Source organism: Zosterops lateralis, assembly GCF_965231275.1.
Source record: "Zosterops lateralis genome assembly, chromosome: 3".
NCBI lineage: Eukaryota > Metazoa > Chordata > Aves > Passeriformes > Zosteropidae > Zosterops > Zosterops lateralis.
The window spans coordinates 72,383,209-72,405,864 of record NC_139764.1 but is presented as its reverse complement, the minus strand read 5'-3'; the positions used below and the strand labels follow the sequence as shown (position 1 = coordinate 72,405,864).

Sequence of the window (22,656 nt, the reverse complement as noted above, 5' to 3'; positions counted from 1 at the left end):
GCATTTAAAAAGTCTGTTTGTTGATGTAATCTTGACTAACGGAACCACAACTGATGGCAGTAACAGAGAAACTAATTTTAAAAAAAGAATTGTTCAAATTTTAACAGATCAATCAATTTCATCTGTCAATGGAAGCTCCTGAACTTTATTTCCCCTCACGAATTAAGTTGCCTGGATGTTCCTGAGAGTTTCCTGTACTATAGGACACAGAAGGCTTGTTGTATAAACTGATCTAGCACATATAAAAGAAAAGGGTGCTTTCAGAAGGAAAGAGTGAAAAGGTCCATAAAACACTGAAAAGAAAAGGAGCAGAAAGAAAAAACCCAACGAATTGAGAAGTGAAGAGGGGATAAGTCCATTTAGGAAAGGGAATCAAGAAGAGGGGTAGATAAGTCAAAGCGACTAAAGAGATGAATGAAAGGAGGATATGTTAAAGGATAAAGTTTATCTATCTAGATACAATCAGCAAACCTTTGATTTCTCTAGTCAACATGTAGACATGTGACTTCAGTGTAGACAACATGAATTATGACCTATCTTAAAGAGTTTTTCTTCTAAGACTAAAAAATGTCTGGATAAAATGGGCATGCATATGCTGTTTTCTCTACAATTATGACAATCAATATACAATACTAAAATATTGTCAAACCTATTAATGTTTTTTTGCTACAGGTTTATTAATTGGTACTAGTACAGCATAGGCTCCTTATGTCTATGTATACACTTTGAGAAATAATAATTATATGTACATATTTTACAGGGAATTAGATGAAAAAAGTAGAAAACAAAATTGATAAATATGGGAAAAACAAAAAAATGCATTTACATTTTAGTCAGTTTCTGCATTCAAAAACTGACAAAAGATACTTCATTGCTGAATTAATTTTTCTTCTCCCCACCAAGAATCAGCACCTTAGGATAGTTATGTCTTTAATGTACGGAACGAGCCAATTCCAGAGACATTTATTTCATTATTCACATCAAAAGAATGTGATATTGGGAAAATAATGAATCTAAACCTCCTTTTCCTCTAGAACAGTACTGGGATCAAATTAGCTGATTGGGATTAGTCTACAGTGATTAGACTGCTCCTTCAGCACACACAGTTTTACACTGGGAGCTTTTCCAGTACACAACCTGAGCTAAACCTTTCTGTCATAGAGTTGCCAGCACAAAACATCCTAAATTCACACTGCTGGGAATTTATTCAAAGATGTTCTTGCCTTTACAATCAGTGGTGGTTATTTTTTTTCCCCTCTGACTCGCATTACAGCGGCAGCCTGTGGTGCTGTTAGTCATACCTGCAAAGCAGTGTAATTTACCACAGGAAAACTAAAGAACCCTTAGCAGGGGCACTGGTGCATGCACTGCTATCCTGTCATTTTAGCAGCAGGGAATCCTAGTCATTTTTAGCTGACCCCTTACTTTCACATAAATCACTGTAATAAACATAACTGTTTTACCCATAGGCACAATGCAAGGCTTAAAATTCTCATGATAATTTATTTAAAAATGAAACTACCTTATGTCAGTGTAGCGTAAGAATATTATAACTTTTTATTAAAATATAATGGCACAATTAATAGGTTCATTAACCAGAAACAGATGCAGCACTATGACTATAAAACAAATCTAACATTTCTGAATTGTTATGAGTCAATTACTATTTATCTTTCTGAAAACTACTGTAATGTAGGTTTACTCACAGAAGGATAAATGAAATACATCTTATCTTAAGAACAGAAAAATTATATTAAAATAGCATAAGGAAATACACATCTTACCAGCATTAAAAAAACCCCTGTACAATACCAATGCAAGAAAGTTAATGCCAGGAAGGGATTTTTCCCTGGACTCACAGGATCAGGCCCATGCTGAAAGGTTTTGCTATCCTATTTTTTTTTTTTTTTTTTTTTTTTTTTTCTGAACAAACAAAAATATCTGCTGAAAACCGATTTGGGAACCTGGTAAGCATTGCAAAATATTTATTCTAAAAAGTAAATTTTATTTCTATTTTCTATTCTAATTTCTAAATGAGCCAGATTTTTTTCAAACTACTAAGTAGTCATTTTCTTTGTTCCTGCACATATGTAAACTGTTGAACCATTTACTTTAAGCTAATAGAACTTTTTTTTTTAATATTTTAAATTTATTATACTTAAAAAGCTTTTGTAGAAAGATAGGATTCCATTTAAGCAGATACATTACCCTGTGCCTGAAATACATTCCAGTCAGAGTATAATTCAGCAAGTTGATGACAATGCTGGCTCCAAAAGAAAGGAGGAGACCAGATTGGACAAGAATGAGCTAACAGATTGTGCAGCCCAATTCTGTCCCTTTGAGTGTGATATATTGTTTCAAGATGCTAAAACCCCATACTTTCTCAAAGCATATCTGTTGTGCTGGTTTTCCCATTTTCACAGAATCCTCATTATTAGTACTCTCTACTCTTTTCAAAGCACGTCAGACTCAGACCATATGCCACTGAATAATGCTTATCAATTGTCTAAAATGCCCAATAGAAGAAAGATCTGCCAAACAAAAGAATCGTGAAAGTTATGAAGTCTTTTACAAAAATAATTACATATTTCACATCTGCTACAGATGTTAAGTGAAATAAAAACATCTCCTTGTTATAGCTAAATGTTAATTTTTATGACACACTTTTGTGTCATAAAACCAACATCTTGTAGAAGGAAGCTGAACTTCTATAATGACTGAAACACTTAGAAATCATTCTTGGGTACCCTCCTGATCTTTAAAGGCAGAAAAAAAAATCTTACAAAATTATTTTTGATGAAGAGTTGGCTTCTACTTCAGAACTATCCCACACAGAACAAGCTGCCTAAAAGAACTCAAATAAGATTATTCAAGGAACATTTTTAAATGTGTTTTAAACAGTTGAGATATATTATTAAATCATATTTAATAATACATAATAATACATTAAAGCATAATAATATAATAAAACATTTAACACTAAAAGACACATTTAAATGACAGCAATATGCCTGTTCATGACACAGACTAGATTTTTCTATTCCTGTTTTATAGCACAACATTACCTCAAAACATTAACATGGAGATAATAGGTTGTTTGATTTTAAGGTTAGAGAGGGAAAAGCCATCTTTTGTCTTTCCGAGAATTCTTAGGATCGTTTTGGTTGGTTTTGGATTTTTTTCTTTGTTTCTATTAACAATGCAAATCAACAATTGGTAAAATTTAATTCCCTTTCATGCATACGGCTATGTGTATTTCCACACCATGTACAAACACACATGTACTAATCCATAATTAATGCATACGTGTTCAGACAGTCACATGTGTAAAATGGCAAAATCAGGACGGGTCTGATCCATTCTTTTGGAGTCAATGAATGTCCTTCATTCAAGGGCCCTTGAATTCAGTGGAGGCAAACTATTGCTTGATATGGATGCTATTGAATATTACGGCAGGTATGTTTGTGCTAAAGGATATTAGTTATTTCTAGAGGTTCCATAAAGAACAGTCTTAACAAGATGCAGATGGCCAGATGATGCACAAAGCAGAATGCAAAAACCATTGCGGTTAAAGTTAAAACTATGGTAAATTTTTTCTCCCTCCTTGCACTGTAAATATATTAAAAAAAAAAATAAATCCAAGTATCTCGACAGGGAATAAATTTTAAAAGAAACCCCACCAAACAAATAAGAAAACACCCTGCTTGTCTGCTGGTGAGAACTGCATTCTAACTTCAAACAATAAACCATAAATACTACTTTTGTACTTTTGTTTTAGGTTAAAAACAAAAAGCTGTAAAAACATTAGAGAAAAATAAATAAACTGAAAACTTGATTCTAATAAATTATGTTGTAAAAAGATTGCAACATTTTGTGCCACCACAGATGTAGATGCAATTTCTGACACAGAAGGATTTGTTCCTCTTTAGTCAGCTCCTAATGTAGAACAGTATAACTGATTTTACCCAAGCTGACCATCAGAAACTGGTGCCACTGCCTGTTTCCAAAATGATAATCTGAGCTATTGTTCCTTTTAACAAGATAAGTAATGGGTCACAAGCTTGAACATGACAGTCCTGGCTGACAAATCCACATTAGAATTTTAGCTAGGAAGTGTATACTTAAAAATCCTCTAATGATTATACAAAAAAAAACCACCCAGGGTAAGCATAATATTTTCTTTTACCATGGACATGCTTGCATCAAAGAGCAAGAAAAAGAAATGAAGAACCACTCTATTTACAGATGCAATCTCATCTTTGAGATGCACTGCCCATTCACATTTCTGTCAGGATGCACCTGTGCCTCAAAAGCATAACCAGGACAATCTTTACAGAGTGATGTCAAATGAAAAGTCCTTGCTACTATTGTAGATGGCAAGGAAAACAGCTTCTGCTGCTGCTTCTTCACTCCTTGCTGAAAAATAAACTCAGTCTTGGAGCATATTATAAGAGAGATACATTTTCGAATGAATATGGATAACGCAACTTACAGAAAAGTTAAAAAACATCTTTAAGGGTCTAAAGGAAACGATTCTTTTTTTTTCCTAGAGACTACTCACTCATACTGTGGGTGAACTGTAGCAGTGCTACTTAAATCCTGATGAATGTCTGCATGTGCAGTTGGAAAATGGGGCAGTGAGCTTTAAAGCATCAGCTACAAACCCTGGTAAGTGGAGCATTTCAAACGACATCGGAGGCTTCCTTGGTCAGGCTGAAGTATACGTAATACATGACATCTTTGAGTGGCCATTTCTTCACAAAAAAAGCATGCATATAGCCTGAAACTTAGTTGGATAGAACCTATGAAACAAATTTAATTACTGTAGTGCAGCAACAGGTCCAGCAGAACTGCAAAACTGAGCAGTACTAGAAATAGCAATTTTCATAAGTACTGGCCAGTTTTATGAAGATTGACTGCTGTCTCAACTTTCTGAATACCTTTCAACTTTCTGAATACTGTAATGGGTATGAGCCAAAACCTGCATATCAGACATGAAATTCAAGGAAAATGTCCAGGAAGAACCATTCCCAAAACCTAATGGAGCTGCATTTAACATACATTTTTCAGTAGATGCCTGTGTAACAAAATTCCTTCTCAGCTATAATTCAGTTGCACCTGTTAGATAATGTCTCCTTCGAGGGAAATAACATCTTGTATGATTCTTCCATGATCCAGGCATGCTATTATGTACTTTGGTGGTAACAGTTGAAGGGTTGTTTCTGTATGTACCTTTTACATACAAATATGTATTCCAGAAGGTTAATGTAAGTTCATGTCCTTTTGAAATATAACTGATTTATTGCCTGAATTTGATATTTGGAGGTGGGTGGCAAAAATGCAAGTGGATCTGCCTGTTATCTGTGAATACTGTGAAAAGCAGCCTGGAAGTTTGTGAGCAGAATCATTCATCACAAGCTTCAGACAAAAGCCTGGTTTACCACTACAGGGAGAATCTCTGCAGAGAAGATGAGGGAAGCTAAGATGATGGCATAGCTGATAAACAAAGATCTAGTGCTGGTAACAACACATTAACAAAGGTTCAGTGCTGTTCTCTGCTGTAATCCAGTCTCTTCCCCACAAGGCCTGAATCTCTCTGCTACCATCACAAAGAGGAACAAAGTAAAAACGTTTTTAATGGCTGTAAGAATCTGCCTCTACCTCAACAGCAGTCCTTTAGAAGCTGTTATGGATGGCATTGTTTTGAACATTTCAAGAAGCCTTAAGAAATCTACTGGGAAGCTAAGATAAACAGAAGGACTTTTAGCCATCATGTAGCAAACTCAATGACACCATTAAAGAAACCTTACTAACGAATTCTCAAAGGAATCTTATGTCAGCCTAAATTAATATTATACAAATAAGGCTGACTGAATTAAAATGCCATGGTCTGCTGTACAGTTTGCTAACTTTGTACACACCCATGAAAAATGTCTTATATCTCAGAATACTTCCCAGTTAAGAATTATGACTATTTTGAAAATAATTTGTCTGTAAGTCCCCCTAAAGGAACAGTGGCTGGCAAAAAAACCCAACAACAAACCAACAAAAAAACCCCAACAAAAGTAAAAAACTGACAGGAAAAAAAAGCATTGTCTAAAAGGCAGCAACAATTTAATTCTTCTAAGTGGTCCATTTTAATCCCATATGTCATTGGGAAACACTTGAAATTTTGGACAAGGCTTTAAGACACAGAATACCTACTATAAAGTATTTGCTAGTTCTACTTTTCAAACTTAAAAAATTTTATAGCGGTCTGGAGAGAATTTTGTCTATTTGACATCTAAGCCTGACTTCAATATTACGTGAGATTAATTTAAATTTAAATTTAATTTTAAACTCCCCTAAATTATGATTAGTTTTTATTATGATTAGATTATTATTAAAGAATTAGGCAGGTTATACACTATGTATGTAGCACTACTAGAGCTTTGTCCTTTGCTTCAATGTCAAATGAAACTCAGGCTAATCATGCTCATTTAAAACACAAAACTACAAACTAGTCCCATAATTGCCCAAAGAAATGTCCACTTGAAATTGTGGGTACTTCAAGCAGAATTGTGTTCTGCATAATAGTGGTAAGATATAACAACTTAGAACTTAATCCTCAGTCTTTTACATTTACGTAATCAGAACTGAGTAACTTGGTAGGTATCTCATGCTCCAAACATTCAGCTTATTAATTCAAATACAAATCATATGCAAATGTTATTAAACTAATAAATGCAAAGTCTGCTTGTCCTTGTTGGCTCCTATTTCAAAACCTTCAGAGGTTTATTCTGAAACATGAAATTCAAAGACTCCTAATAGAAAACCCTTTTCCAGAAAGTGAAGAAGCTTCAGTTACAGTTCTTTTTGGAATAGCAGTGGCTCCCAGGACATGGGGAGACTATTCATATTAATGCAAGTCATTTAGGGCAAGCTGCCGGGTGCATATTCTAATTGTAGTTGAGATTACTACAGTAAATCAACACAAGGTACTAGAGTACTCTACTAAGTAATAATACCTTGGATATGAAATGTTTCTATTAGGTTCAAGGAAACATTAAATAGAGGTTATACAGCTAGAAAAGCATCGTCAAGTTGAGATATGCTTTAGTAAGAGTGGTTTATCAGACAAGACAGCCATTTTCTGTTTTAAAATCCATCCAAAACAGGAAGGAAAAAGATGTTATGCTTTATCTCTGAAAAATCCCATTTTATTTTTTGGTAAAGAGCAAACAAACACAAACAATATAATCTAGAAACTTATACTTTTTGGTATATAATAGCTATACTTGTATAACCATTGATAAAAATGTTGATATATAAATATTCCTACAGTATTCAACTTGGATTTTATATTTATGATGCCTGCATTTTGCTGCTTTGACACTAAATTATCATAGAAATTCCTAGAAGAAGATTTGCAATAATTAGAAAAACCTAGTCTCCAAAATCTAGAAAATCTGAGTATCAAGCAGAAAAACCTGTTTTGTAGCAATGATAAACTATGATCAGGACCATTAGTGCCGAGTGAAATAAATAATACTGCATTCAGAGCAGGTGCTGAACTGAGTGAATTAAATATAATCTCGTATACAGTTTGAAGAATGCAGATAAAAGAGAATATTGAATGGATGTTTATTATTTAGCCATCATTCATGTTTTGCAGTAAACAAAAAACGATTAAAAAAAGAAGAAAATGTAATTAAAGATTATATTGCTCGAAAAAGAACTAAAAATAAACCTTTTAGCTAGCATTGTTTAACATCTAAGTGTTTGACTTTGCAATCTTTATATTTTTAAAACAAAGATATTGGTAGAAGCTTTCTTTACTTTTTTAATATCATTGATTTATTTAATTGATATGCAAGACTGAACCATTGCTAAATGATTGGTTCTGCAGTATATCTATTTATCTAGGAATATAGATGGATGCATGTATATACATAGGAACATATATTCACACAGATATATATGCATATGCATATACATAATGCATCTTATGAGAAGGATGATTTTTCTCTTAAAACACTGAAAGAGATTTGGTTTAGATTTCAGCTCAACATCTATATGTCACAGATGTCCAGCTGTAAACTTTAGAGAGCACTAGCCCTCTTTCTTTTTGTCTTATCTTGGTATCAAAGACTTGCACCATGTGATATATGTTGTCTGGGACCATGGAACTAGCATTAATAAGATATGCAGGAAAAAACAAAGATAAAAGAGTTTGTGTTCTGAAGTTCAGCTCTTGCACAGACGTTTCTATAGCCTTAATGCTGTCACTACTTTTAATTCACGGCAAAATTTAGCATATGCACAACTCTTTCAAGATCTACCCTCAAACAACTCTTTTGTTTCAGATGATTTTTTTTTCAAACAAACATCAATAAGATAGAAGCAAAGCACAAATAAGGAAGGTAAAATGATTCTACCTCTCTTTCATCCATCTTCAGCCATTGTTTGGGATCATCCTCTGTGGCTAGGAAAGCTATGAGATCTAAGGCAGTAAGCCTTGTCTGACGTCTAGATGACACAAAAATAAGAACAGGCTTGGCTGGAGAATGACTCCGAATTGCTGTTGAGCGAAACAGAATTTGAGAATTAGACCCTTTAATGATAAAAATGAGTTTCTCTTTGCAATCCCATGACAGCTGATAGACCTCCCTGCAGATGACACTGAGGCATATCTACTGAGCCTTTATTCTGCTGGATGGACACCACTGAGGTGAGAATACATCACCTCTGAACCAAAGGCTGTAAAACCATGCTTAGCTGAGTCTCAATTTCCCTTCAGCTACCTCAGTGAACACTGTAAGCTAATTAAGAGAACCAGTTATGAGAAAAAAAACCCAAAAAACCACCACAGAACCTAGACAAGCCTTCTACACTTCAAGTTTCCCAATTTTTTTTCTCCATCTCAGCCTAATAGATATGTTAATGTTTTTTATACACTGTTGGGATATGTTGTCTCAGACTCTGTGCCATGAAGGTCTAAAATTTGTTTTCTGCCTGACCCAGAGCTCAAACTGCATAAACTCATGTCAGCCTACAGAAGATCACTTCAATCTACCAATATCAGAAAACATAAAAAGAGTAGAAAGTGACTTTTCAATAGCTGCTCTGGAGGTGGGCATTACAGTACAAGAGAACTTTGTTTCTGTGCCAACTATCTAGTCTGATATATTTAAACCAATTATGATGCATTTAAACCAATTATGTTTTGGGACTTTAAAATAGCATTTTCTTGCTCTGCCCATCTTTGAAAAGTTTCGTGTTGCAGTGAAATTTTTATGGTCTCAGGAATAAGTATTGCCATGAAAATGCTAAAATAACCTTGACTGTATCATGTCAAACAAGTTGAGAACAGTGCATGCAACAAATCATATTTATACATATTTTCTAACAGCAACAAGCACTAGAAGTATAAACAGGTGTATCTAGAATTTAAAATACTCTCTCTAAACCACCTATAAATTCATCTTTGTATTTTTTCATGTAATTCTCATTCAAGCAATTAAATTCATGTATCGTTAATTTTTGAAAACTATTTCATACTGCCCACCAACACATATTATCCCACAGTTCATGAATACTCCCCAGCATGTGCTCCTGCATATAGACACGCAGTGCAGTTGTGAAATCATTGAAATAGGATAATTCATGTGTATTTATATCTTACATATGCCAATATATCTATATATTTTAAAAGCCCAACATCTAATGGATTTTTGTTGCTTCAGGAACAGGTGTGGCAGAACAGCCCAAGACAGATTTATTGTTCATTAGTGTTTTTGTACAATGCTCTTGTGGAGGTGTAAATAATCCGAGCTGTCAAGATTGGTCTCTAGTCCACAATCAATACTTTGCTTCTGTCATAAGGCTAATTAAAGCAGCTAAAAAGTCCCCTCACAAATGTCACCTCACAATCAACAGCAGTTCACATCACAAAATTTATTTTGGAGGTTATTTTTAATTGATATAATAAATATTCCTTATGTAACCAAAACAAAACATGTTCAAATAAAATACAAGAGAGCTTTTCTTAAATCTATACTGCTTGCCAGCTTGGTTAAGAATAAAAAATCGGAAACAGAAGCATATCTGGATGCACTACAAATTTTGAATTTTATGGTTATTGCTTTGAAACTAGAATTATAGGAGGTTAGCCTGACTTGCAACTTCTGTTCACAATTTTTTTTAATGCTTACATGCAGTGGTCCATATGAAAATACCTCAGCAGATTAATAATATAAATGGTTTTATTGCTTTCTAAATTTTAAATATTTTTACACAAATACTTCTTTCTGGTGTCAAACGCTAAGAGAAAACACATTTTATTTCCCCTTCACTAACACTAATTTTATTCTTCTGTTCTAAATACATTACATTCCTCTGTTACATGTTGCATTTGCAGCACACTTTATGTTTCAGACAAATAGCTTTGGGCCATTAGCAGAGCAGATTCTCCCAATACATGCCAAGAGTACATACAGTAACACATGTTGCAAATGTGCTGCAAATGAACTGTGTAAAGTCCCTTTTTCTTCTAGAGAAAGAAGGAAAAGGTTTAAGAGCTTGTTGCTTACCCTGAAAAGCAGGTTTGTTCATGCTGGCCATGCGAGGACAGTAATGCTGACCAGGGAAGCCCTGAATGTGCACCTCTAGAGGGACTGGGCGCACGGATGGTCGGAAGTTGAACAGACCCATCTACAAGAGAACAATTTTTTCAAGTTTAACCTTGAATTGTCATACCAACTGCTATTTTGTTTTTCTGCATGACAAATACATATCCATTTTTGAAAACTTTTTTCATACCTGATTAATGTTTAGCCAGTCAGCAAGGTCTCTGGCATTTGCTAAAGCAGTGGATAAACCAACTACTCTTACTGGCTTCTCAGTGTGAGATGAGATAAAGTTTGTTCGAGACACAATGACTTCCAATACTGGACCTCTCTCATCCCCTGGTAAATGAAAAGTAAATGGAAAAACAGAGAAAAAGGAAAGGCTCGGACATCAAAAAGTATATTCGCATCATAAGTAACAGCACACTTCTTCAAATTTAGCAGTGATTCTGGTCAAAAGCAACAAAACATGCTCACCTAGAAGATGGATCTCATCTATGATAAGAATGGCAACTTTCTGAACATAGCTTCTGTTCTGCCAGCTTCTGCTGACACCATCCCACTTCTCTGGGGTAGTAACAATCAGATCAGCTTGGGCAATAGCTCTCATATCAGGAGTCACATCTCCTGTCAATTCTACAACCCTGTAATCAAGAAGGACAGTGGCTTGGCTTTACAAAGCTTTAAAACATCTTAATGTTAAAATATTTACTCCTTAACTTAAATTCCTAAAAGAGGAAAGAAACAAAAAATAAGCAAAGTAGTTTTGCTTCTTGTCAAATACATTTAACAGGATTTTCAAAATTGTTTTAAGTAAACAAACCTGTCTCTTTGTTTTCCTAGTAAATACCATATAACTACCAAATACCATTACTTAGCAAAACCATATAAGAAGAAGAGGAGGAATATGAGTCCAAACCAACAGTTAGTTCTTCAAAATGAAGATAACATAATAATGGTATGATGTAATGTGAATCATAACATCCTGTCACAGACAGGATGAAAGCTTTCATGGAGGCTACCAAGTTGCTGCCTGCTGTTCTGCATGGATCTCTGGTTTGCATAATGAGGCTAAACTGCAGTGTGTATTGCATTTGTTGGTGAAGGTCCATTAAGACTTCTGCAGAGATTAGCCAAAGATTACTTTTTGAAGAAGATTAGCAGATTTCTTCCAATTGTTCAGATTGTCATCGCAGCATTTGTGATGACCCATCATTTTAGAAGGATCCATTATAATGGATTTTAGACATTTCAATGACACATTCTGAATCCAGCTGAACATCAAACAAAAATTCCTCAAAGTAATGGGTATATCCTGTCCAAGATTTCAGTTACAAGTAACTGTATTATTTCAAAAAACGAAATATTACCATAAAATATTTTATCTAATTTCTGTGAACAACAGGAATATTACTGGTAATTTCATGTCCACAGAGCAGCATCTCTTTCTCTTGTGGTGTGCTTTGAGCATAACTTAGGAAAAAGGTTATATTTAGAGGAGGTGAAGGCCCTAAATAATGCATCCTATGTGGAAAAAATTTAATTCAGGATACTATAATTTTGGAAAGCATCAACATGATATATCCTGTAGATCATACTATAACGGCTGAACTCCAACACCTGGGAAGATCAGCAGGAAATTGATATTGACAAGGAATAAAATGATATTAATTTATATACAAAGGACATAGTGTGACTACTGTTGTACAGTTCATGCAAGTCCTGTATGTTCCTTAGAGCTGAGACTTCTAAGGAGAGCTTATTTTGACTTACATTTTCAGTTTCCAAGGATATTGCAGAGTGAAATCTGAGCTTCATATTTTTTATACTGGCAAGCAATGAGAACGGAAATAGCTGGGTACCAAAGTGTATCCCTTTCTTAGTTTCGATTTTGATCTATCATTTTTGATCTTAGTTTTGATCTATCAGTGACTATTGATAGAACTTTTCAAGTACTAGAAATCTGAAGGACCGTATAAAACCAAAACCCTTTCTGAAATACTCGTAAGTATTTTGAGATTTTATTCATACTTGATGAGCTGTTCTTTTGCTTCTCATTTCTCTGATTAGGTAAGGAGAAACATACTTTTTACCAAGCTTTTCTTCAATCCTAACTTTCCAGTCCTCAATCCTCTCACGGACGAGTGCTTTTAAGGGTGCAATATATACGGCCTGCAAAAGAAAAGGCACAAAAATAGAAGTTAAAAAAGATACCTTTATTAAAGTGTACCTGTCACACATGGTATTTGTGAGATTTGAACATACTCATAATCTATAAAATAAATAAGGTCTGAGTTCCTGAAATGACCTACAACAGGAATATATTTAAAGCAGACATAATGCCTGAAAATACTACTTTTTTCCAGCTTTTTTTTAAATAAACAAAAAAAATCGAATAAAGAATAATTTCTTGAAATTGACGTATTTATCACACCTTTTAAAATCAAAACCCACTTATGTGAATAATGGGCTTTTTTTGCCACGACTATAAAATCTGCACATTAACATTCTGAAACGGAAATAATCTGAATTTCTAGCAAGCAATATCTTACTCAATTTCTAGTTATGTAATTAAGTTATTAAAACCTTACCAATTAAATAAAAGAAGCTGATTATCTTAAGCAACGTGTCACAATATTTTTCTCAAAAAAGCCTGCAGTACGGAGGGGAATATGTACAAAACATATTTGCTTATAGATTTATGGTTAAAAATTCTAAAGCTCTTGAAGAAACTGCTACATGAAGAGTTCACATACATTCTTTGAAATATATAGCCAGGCTTCCAGCTTTATCAAAATCTAAAAGATATATTCCTTTGAGAACTGGCTATTTTTTATGTCTCACAGATAAGTTGAAATGTATGAGTGACTTGTTTACCCCACTTGGACTAACAAATTACATGAAGACATTTAAATTAAAAAATGAATTTATGTACACAATATCTGCTAATAGAAAGGTTATACTTTTTGAAATCTCCCAGTCAGATTCAGATATCTTTTTGAAAGACTTTAAAGCTAAAATGTGGCTAACTAAGACAATATGGCTAGGTCGAGAAGCAGATATATATTCACTTTGAAAGCAAAATTCCAAAAGGTTAGTTGTTCAGCTTTTAGGCAGTTTAAAACACAGGGGGGAGCTGGAAGAAAAAATTGGCTTGTATTAATTAATTGCAACTTATTTTTTTAAATAATAGAGAGACTGGGCCAGTTGTATTCACATGGAAGGGAACTAATAGCTATAAAACAGTACCACTGCTAGTAGATGGAGATTAAAGCAGGAAATGCTGTTAAGTATGGAAGAAAAGGAAATCCAGCATGCCTGCATGTCATCTTTGTAGATTTAACTCTAGCTGTCAACTGATTAAAATAAATAGTTGAAATAAAAGCAATGTACATAATGCACTACCATTTTGTATCCACACATATACAGATTGGAGAAAGTAAAATTCAGTTCCCCATAGTCTTCTTGTAGACTTTTTTATTACTGAAAAAATGCTCATACCAAAATTATTCTAGTAAACCTATTTTACAAACCTTTGATGTGGGATACTTGTTAAAAACTCTAAAGATGGCTAATTCAGCTGCAACTGTTTTTCCAGAACCTGTAGGAGCTCCAAGAAGAACATTGCAGTCTGTGTGGTAAAGGGTATGGAAGATCTGTGTCTGAATAGGGTTGAAGTGTGTGAATTTGTACAGAACTTCATATTCACGATGTCCCAAGGCTGTGATAGGCAAAGGCTGAAGATCCAGAAGCTCTAAAACCACAAAACAATCATAAGTGCATGACAAGAGATGCCAGGACATGACATAGCTTGTTATGAAGATAAATATACTAATCAGTAATTTAGTGGGAAACAATTTACATTGAAAAATGTTTCACTTAATATCTCATATGAAAACGAGTACATATTTGGGTAATTGTTCACTTTGACGAAGAAAAATGAAAAGTTGTTTTTATAGCTCTGAAATATTTCTGCAAGCAATTTTTTAAGTACTCTTATAGTTGTGAGCTATTTGCATATATTAATCTTTTTCTTATACCTGTTTTCTTTTCACCGACTTGTATTAAGTTCTAAACTCATTGTATTAGATCATATATGTGTCCAGCTTCTTATGACAACAGAATGTGGAGTGTTTCAATTTCAAGGAAAAAGATCTATTTAAGAAGGAAGGATTCTTTGGAGTTTCCAAGTTGATGGAGTAATACAAATCAGATGAGTACAGCTAAATTTTGCATCTTATCCTTTAAATGTATAATTAAAGACATAATCTTAATAAATAAACAGCTTTTCAATATATGATTCTCAATATATCTTGAGGGCATCTGCTATCCAAACAATTAGAGATTGTGGAATTTGGAAGATGATATATATAACCAGATTGGATTTGGAATCCTACCAAATTAAGGAGACTGCAGTGATTCTGCTATGCAGATGCTTGCTTTGAAGTTTGGGTTGTTGGGTTTTTTTTGTGGCTGGAGGTCTCCTTGTCTTTTCAGGGTGCTTCACATTAAGGTATGATATGGGAGTCATAAAATCTACTGAGGCAATGATGCCTAATATTCTTCACATGCTTTTCACCGATACCTTATGGCTGTTTTATCATTCCCACTGAAAGAGTGATTTCTTGGGCTCTGTTGAGGAGAAAGAAGGTTTTTTTTTGCCTAGCAGAGCCTCTACGTACTTCATTGTTGAGTGGGAAACAGATGGGAATTGAAATCAATTACCATAAATCCTGGAGTCTCCATAACTGGTGATGTGTAAATATCTTTCTGTTTCTTCTGAATAGTAGTCAGTGATCAGTCAATTAGATAAAAAGGTTACACATGCTTTTCCAGACACCGTAGGTACAGTAGAACAATAGCTAAACACTTCACAAACACATGTGAATTTATGCATGCCAAAGGACAACACCGTAAGAGAACTCTGCATTTCTGAAGGCACTCAGCAGACTGCTAGATGAGCCAAATGTAATTACAGAGGAAAGGTTTTACAATGACATCAGGCCCAATGAATGTATAAAGCAATTTATGTATCCAGAAAAAAAGAAGCAAAACACAAACATATGCTTCTGTGCCAAGTGTTAAAAAAGGAGGGGGAGGGGAAGGCCACAATTTGATGAGAACAAATGTGATGTTCAATGCTGTAACAGTACTTGCTATGATAAACATATCTTAGCAAAAATAGTAAAACTTCTCATATTTTCAAAAATTTAGCATTGTTTGTTCTTTGCTGAATGCCATTTATTAGACTAGTATTATTTTTAGCCAGTCCAGAAGAAAGGTAATGCTTGCAAGCACTAAGCTAAGACATACTTGTAACACAGAGATTTGCTTCATTTTATATGACAGGTTCAGTTTTCTTATGGTTTGTAGAGAATCTGGCTGGTATTATATTGAGATGAAACCAAAATTCCTGCATTTTGTTCAGGAATTGAAAAGCTTTGAAAGCTGGAGAAGGGGTATCACAAAGTGAATTCCATATTTTTTTTCTCCAATGCAGCAGAGGTAAGAGTTTTATTGCTCTACCATAAAAAAAAAGCAAACCCAATATGAGCAATATCAATTAAAGGAAAAGGATAAAATTTGAAGTTACCTGTGTGGGGCGGATGCCTCTCTGGAAGAATCAAATGTTGAAAATTTATGATACATACAGCCTCTGCTCCTAACCATCTATCGGACACAGCTCGAATGTAATATTGAGAAGGAAGAGGTTCAAAAATTGGGATTGTGAACACCAGCAGCTGAGGTTCTTTAGTAATGACCTAGTGCAAACATGTAGAGAAGAATTACTACACAGAAAAATCAGTAACTTGAAAAATCGTAGTTTGCCTCACTTCCATAAGCATTGCTAACACAAAACAATAAAGTATGTGTACAAATGTTTACATCTTTATAAAATATTTTACTGCCTGGAATGATTTTTTTTCCCATAGTTTTCAAAAGATAAAAATAAGGCTGGCTCTTCATCTTGTTCTTTAACAGATAAAACCATTAGAGTCTTTCTATATCACGTGAAAATAACTGTCCCAGCAAAGGAGGAAGAGAAAAAGGGATATTTGAGCTTAGAAAACATTGTTGTGGAAATCCAAGCTGAACAAGTACGTCTGAATTTGAAAGCTGTACTGCTGATTAGAAAATCTGCTTAGGTCAAAATACTGTCTGACCTGATAAATCCACATCTCAATAACTTTGTTTTTGTCTTGCTGTGAGATTCTGAATGAAGTCCATTACCTGTTTCTTTTGAACGATGAAGTACTCTGAATGATAAATATGATCATTAGTAGGGTCTTCTACCCAAATCCACCAGGGCTCTCCAACACTGCCATGTACCTTTATGAGTAGAAGAGATATCTTTGTTTTAGTTCTAACAAGATTCTCTAGGTTTGCTAGAAATAGTGGATGTATTTCTGAATGACATAGGCTCATAAAGAAATACAGAAATCAGAGGTAACAGAAAAATAACATTTTTAATCAGATCAGTCTGCCCAAAGATTATGCTTCAATGAAGGTTTGCTTAAGGTACATATAATATAAATGGACATGATACAAATGCAATTGAAGGTAGTGCCTCAGCTGTTTATAAAGTTACTTAACCCCAAAGGTTCCCTCTAGGCTCCTAGGAAAGAACATGTTCTCTTTATTCCTCCCTGTGCTTTTGCCTTTGGGTTCTGTATAAAGGATTGTCGTTTGCAACTGTCTGCTCATATTTCAGTCAAAAACATTCTCTCAGGAAAAAAACTGGACACTGAACTGCGACATTCCCCTCCTCTCTCTCATCCCCTCTCCTCTAGTAAGATACAGCAAGTGCATTCAGAAGGCTGTAGATATAGCCATTGCCACAGGTGAGTGAGAAGAACATTAACAGAGTTGTCAGTTGATGATTTCCCTGCCATCTGGCAACGTGTCTTTTGAAACCTAGATTTTTGTTTGCTTTGTTGTGTACCTTACTTTGCAATGCCAGCAATGCCAGAAATCATAGCTAAGTATGATGATAAATTAAGATTTTTTGGGTTTTTTTTATCAGAATAATCTTTGCCAACGTACAAGCATTTTACTTAAACATCTCGGAAAACAAGAAAAATGCACAATAAGGGAGTATGGAAGACATACTACTAAATGAATACAGATTTCTGGTGTTTCTGATGAGGATCTGTGATAAGTTGCAAAACCAAGAGGTGAAAAAAAAAGTTGGATTTTTTCCTAAATTTAATAGAAAAAAAGACAAAGTGCATAGTTGTTTCTAATGGCAATTTTAATGCTCCAGGAATCTGGTATTGATTCACACAGCACACATTATTTTCAGCATAATTCATTACTCTGTCTGTGTCAGAAAACAGTCTGTACTGGTTTGTGAAGACAAAACTACACACAAAAAATAAAACTAAGGTGCTTTTCTTTCTTTTTTACCACAGTTACACAATGGACAAATAGATGAACAGTCATTCATTTTTATTACATTTGAATAACACTTCCAACTTCATTGGGAACTGAAGTGGTGAAACTGAAATGACATGCAGGTGATAGATATCTTGAAAAGTGACAGTGAGACTATTATTTCACCAGGGTTTAGGAGTATTTAAGAGAGGTAAGAAGAATTTAGAAAGGCAATTAGGTTCAAAGTTCAGAAATTTTATTATTGACTGTAACGGCAACCTAATTTTAGAAAGTCCTGTGAATAAAACTGCATAGGGTAAGTAAGATAATCTGGGAACAGGAAACTCAACATCTTCTCCAGTAAGGATTCTCAAGAACTCTGGGGAGCTCTTAAGAACTGGCACATATCTGTATTTTGGGCAACCATCACCCTAAAACTATATGTCTGATATATGATTCAGCTAATTAATATTACTTGCATTATTCTGCATTTCTGCTGGACTCCTCCTGGATGCATTAAGGCTTAATTGCTCTGTCTGGGTATGTTTATAGTCCTTCGCTTCTAACAACAGAATAAAAATCAGGGATTTGGCTCACATGATTTTACTGAACTTAAGGGCTCCCTATACTGAAAACTAAAGATCAAGTTGATGTCATATCTCATGTCTACTAAAACGTCTCTTCCTTCTCTTGTAACGTCAAGTGCAAAGTTTGGGATGAGGTCATTATAGAATTAATTATCCAGATAAAGGAACAATCTTAAAACCATGAAATGTTAGCCAAGCCAGTTAAGCATAGTATTTAAAGTTTTCAAAACTGGTTTTATCTGATTACTGCAATTCTTTAGAAGGAATTTTTTAGCAACTAACTTATGTATGAATTACAGTTATACTGGTAGGTTTCTACAGCAATCTTCTCAAAAGCTTGTTAAAATAATGTGATGCTAGAGAAGCGGTTTTAGAGTGTGCATGCTTGAATTTGAGACAGTTAATTTTCAGAGTCTATTAAAATTTAATAGCTTTAATTATTTACTGTGATAGAAGCTTAATTTACTGAAGAAACAGGAAAATCAACACCACCTTTCAGAAATTTAAAAAAGCAAAAAAAAAAATCTTTTCCAAGTTTTTATGATTGCCAATAAAAAAATTCACATAAAAACATCTCCATGAACTTAATTGATAAAACAATCATAATGCTTCCAAAGCAATCATGAGAAAAACTATGTAAAGGGGTCATGCCAGAAAATAAGACTTGTGACAAAATTTTGCTCTAAATTTAGAAGTTCAGAATCAAAACAACAGTATAATTTTGTGTGGATCCCTTTTCAAACTGTAAAGATATAGAATCTAGTTTTTTTAGAAAAATCTAACAATGGATTGAGAAATTACTTTGTATTAAGATAAAGTTTAATATGAAGAACAGTAATTTTTTTTGTCTTTAGCAGATTACAGGTAAAGTGGATGGAAGACTGAACAATAAAAACTTGTTTCAATCCTAAAAAGTAATGCCTTATTTTCCTTCTGAAGTATTGCACATAAAAAAAGATATTAATTTTATAATTCATGTTAGGAGTCCATTCAAATATTTCTTCAATAAATCTAGGTGGCAAGCAAAATCGAACTTTATATTTTGATTGCTAATCTCCCATTTATAAGATAACTGGTGAAACTTCTACAAGAAAATAAAACGCCTTTCATCAGGGAAAATAAATTCTAAAGCAATTTAAATATTTTTGGAATAAAACTCTCATTTTATTATGATTAAATTAATATTAATTTTTAATAAAATAACAGATACTTAATATCCACATTTCAAAATAATTTATCTTAAGCATAAATTTCATAAGCCTAAAAGAAGAAAATTATGTTTGCCCATGGATGTATCTTTTTTTCCTGTAGAAAGTTTCAGAAGTAACAGCAACAATACAATGCCCCCATGTGGACATTTATGTTTCGTTTAGATTTATTTAAAATGTATTTCTAATGAACAGATTCTGAATCAAAGGATGTACATATAGCTAAATGTGCAACTGGTACAACTCCTTTCATATAAATTTGCACTATAAAATATAGATGAACACAATACCAAACATATCTCAGCTTTTTTTGTTCAGACAAGTTCCAGCAGAAAAAGGCACTGATATTGTGAATGTATATTTGTGAAGCCAGGAGGAACAGGAGAACCTGGCACACATGAACTGCATTTCAAGGCTTTTCTGTGTTTGACGTTCATTCATAGTTCAGAGAGCCATTCATGTCTCTCCTTTCTGGGAACATAACTCTGATCTGTGTGTGACTACTGTGAATATGCAGTATTAAGCATTTGGCTCAACGTGTTGTACACAGCCCAATCTTAGACGGATTAAGAAATCTTAGACGGATTAAGAGAAATGAAAAGATGATCTTTGCCTGCTTTCTTCAACAAAAGTCATAAAGGTCATATCATTCCTACTATCAAATTTCCTTTTTAGCTAAAATAAATGCATTTTTTAAAATCCAAACAGCTATGAACTCCCAGTGATCATCTCCTTTACTGAAGCTAAACTAATGCTTTTTGTCTTGCCTCCTCCTCCCTCCTTTTTTACCTGGTCATTCCATGTGAAGTCGGGAGCGATGTTCAGCCGAACCCGGAGCACTGTGCGGGTGATTGGCTGGATCGTTGCTTCCATTATGATGGAGGGTATTTGATGGACACACTGTTTTACCTTTAACCCAATTTTCACATGATGCAGCATATGACCTGCCAAGAAAACATTAGGTGTAACGAATTTGCATTTCCAGGAAAAAGCATACAACTCTGACTTTCAAATAAGCTTATAGAGAGAAGTATTGCTTGTTTGTTTTGCTCCTGGGTATGTAAATGTCTGACTTTCTTGACCTGGCATGTCTGAATATTTTGTAATACTTAACTTGAATTAGTGATTTAGAGCATTGAAAAATCAGTATTAACCCCCTCGATGGCTATAACTAAAGGGTTAAAATAACTATTAAGAATTCACACAGAAAACATTATGTCAAACTAGTTTCCCTCTCCTTCACTGACTTTTTGGGCAGGCTCTTACCAAGCTCTATAGCTCTTTTTCAGAGCCCAAACACCAACTATTTACTTAATTCGAACTTCTACAATTTCTTTGTAGATTCAAAGCAGACAGAACGCTTTTCATAAAATTGAACAAAGGTACTTAATAGGTTAAAAATGCACATAAGTAAACATCTCACAGCAGCTCTGATCTGTCAGAATACACCAGTGTGTAACTGAGACAAAGGAAAAATTAAATGTCGCAATGTTTTCTTATTTTCTATTGTAAACATGGTAACTAAGGCAATAAAGTGATTCTATTTATTTAGAAAAATGTCCTACTTGTATTTTACAGCTCAAATCTCTGTTCCCTTGCTCTTCATTTTGAATATAAAACAAAGTATATAGCAGTAATTTCTTTTTGTAATGAAATTATTCCACCTTCTGGCATATTTAGGAAAATATGGCTTATTTACTACATTTTCACTGAAACTGTTAGTGTAATTATGTGAAGCATATTTTAGATTTTAATTGCAATGATCATAAATACTCCCTGTTAAACCTACCTTACCAATTGCCACTGATATTTTCTGGTATCATTATGTGGTTCTATGAATACGTACCCATTTAAACAAAATGTTACTTTTTTTTAAAAAAGGAGAAATCCTATTATTTGCATTATGTGCAAAGTGAAAAGGTGATACTAACCTTTTCTTACAATTACGAGACATTTATGAGCATAGCATCTGGAAACTGCTATGTATTTTTTTAATTGATACTGACTTCCCCTTTTCAGTTTTTCTTATTTAACAAATTGGGAGATAGATTTGTCTCACTCAGGAGTTTATACTCTGAAGAAATGAATGATGACCTTGCTTAAGAATCAAGCCCCTAACCAAAAGTTTTAATACATATTTAATCAGTTTCATTTTCAGTCGGTAAAATAGTTGCACCTCCAACAAGTGGGTTATTAAAACCAAACCCCTAATGTTGGTACACCTTGATGACAGATGCACTGTTACAGCACACTTGCACAGCAACTAGCTTTTGCCATTAGAGGTAAAACTTCAGAAATTATGTTAAATAAAGGCAGACGACAAATATGCAAAGATATGACTCAAAAAACCTATATAGGCAAGTATCCTTCTCATGGCAAAAATCACTTTCTTTATCGCAATGGGTGAGGTGAACTGTGTTTGTACAGGACAGCACTGAGGTTTTTTTGCAATCATGCGTAAGGGGAAATTAAGGCTTCTCTCCCAACTTCTACAAAATATGGTAAAACTCTCTCCCCCTAAGCCCCCTCTTTTTTTTTTTTTAGTAGTCACATTATGAAAAACCATCAATGGCATTTAGAAAATACTAAAACCCTCTGAACAAAAGCTGACTAAGAAAATCGGCACGTCTAAAAAGAGAAAAAAGAAGAATAAATTTTGCTTATTCTAAAATGTTTGTTATTTGCATTCTGAAAAAAAGGAGACTGTTTATCTCAGCTAACACAGTGATTTTCTGGCTTTCTGGAAACTCCATGTTTTGTTTACATTGCAATAGCTCATAAATTTGTGTTGATCAAGTCATGGTACCTTGGAATCCAGGATCTGTGCACACAACATGCTCTCCACCCATCTGACGCTTTCACCTCCCCCTGAGCCATGGG

The 22,656-nt window shown here is 34.1% G+C and overlaps 1 protein-coding gene across 1 annotated transcript in view; it reads right to left on the bottom strand.

Annotated features, from left to right (window-relative positions):
• The window catches only part of ASCC3 (activating signal cointegrator 1 complex subunit 3), a 253,462-nt gene that overhangs the window by 57,832 nt on the left and 172,974 nt on the right, over positions 1 to 22,656 (bottom strand). Inside the window, exons 21-29 of the mRNA XM_083857723.1 lie at positions 20,566 to 20,720; positions 16,839 to 16,937; positions 16,201 to 16,369; positions 14,141 to 14,361; positions 12,694 to 12,779; positions 11,085 to 11,251; positions 10,801 to 10,946; positions 10,572 to 10,692; positions 8,418 to 8,560 (exon numbers count right to left, since the gene is read on the bottom strand). Coding sequence (XP_083713849.1) covers positions 8,418 to 8,560; positions 10,572 to 10,692; positions 10,801 to 10,946; positions 11,085 to 11,251; positions 12,694 to 12,779; positions 14,141 to 14,361; positions 16,201 to 16,369; positions 16,839 to 16,937; positions 20,566 to 20,720 — 1,307 coding nt within the window. The remainder of the gene's footprint in view (positions 1 to 8,417; positions 8,561 to 10,571; positions 10,693 to 10,800; positions 10,947 to 11,084; positions 11,252 to 12,693; positions 12,780 to 14,140; positions 14,362 to 16,200; positions 16,370 to 16,838; positions 16,938 to 20,565; positions 20,721 to 22,656) is intronic.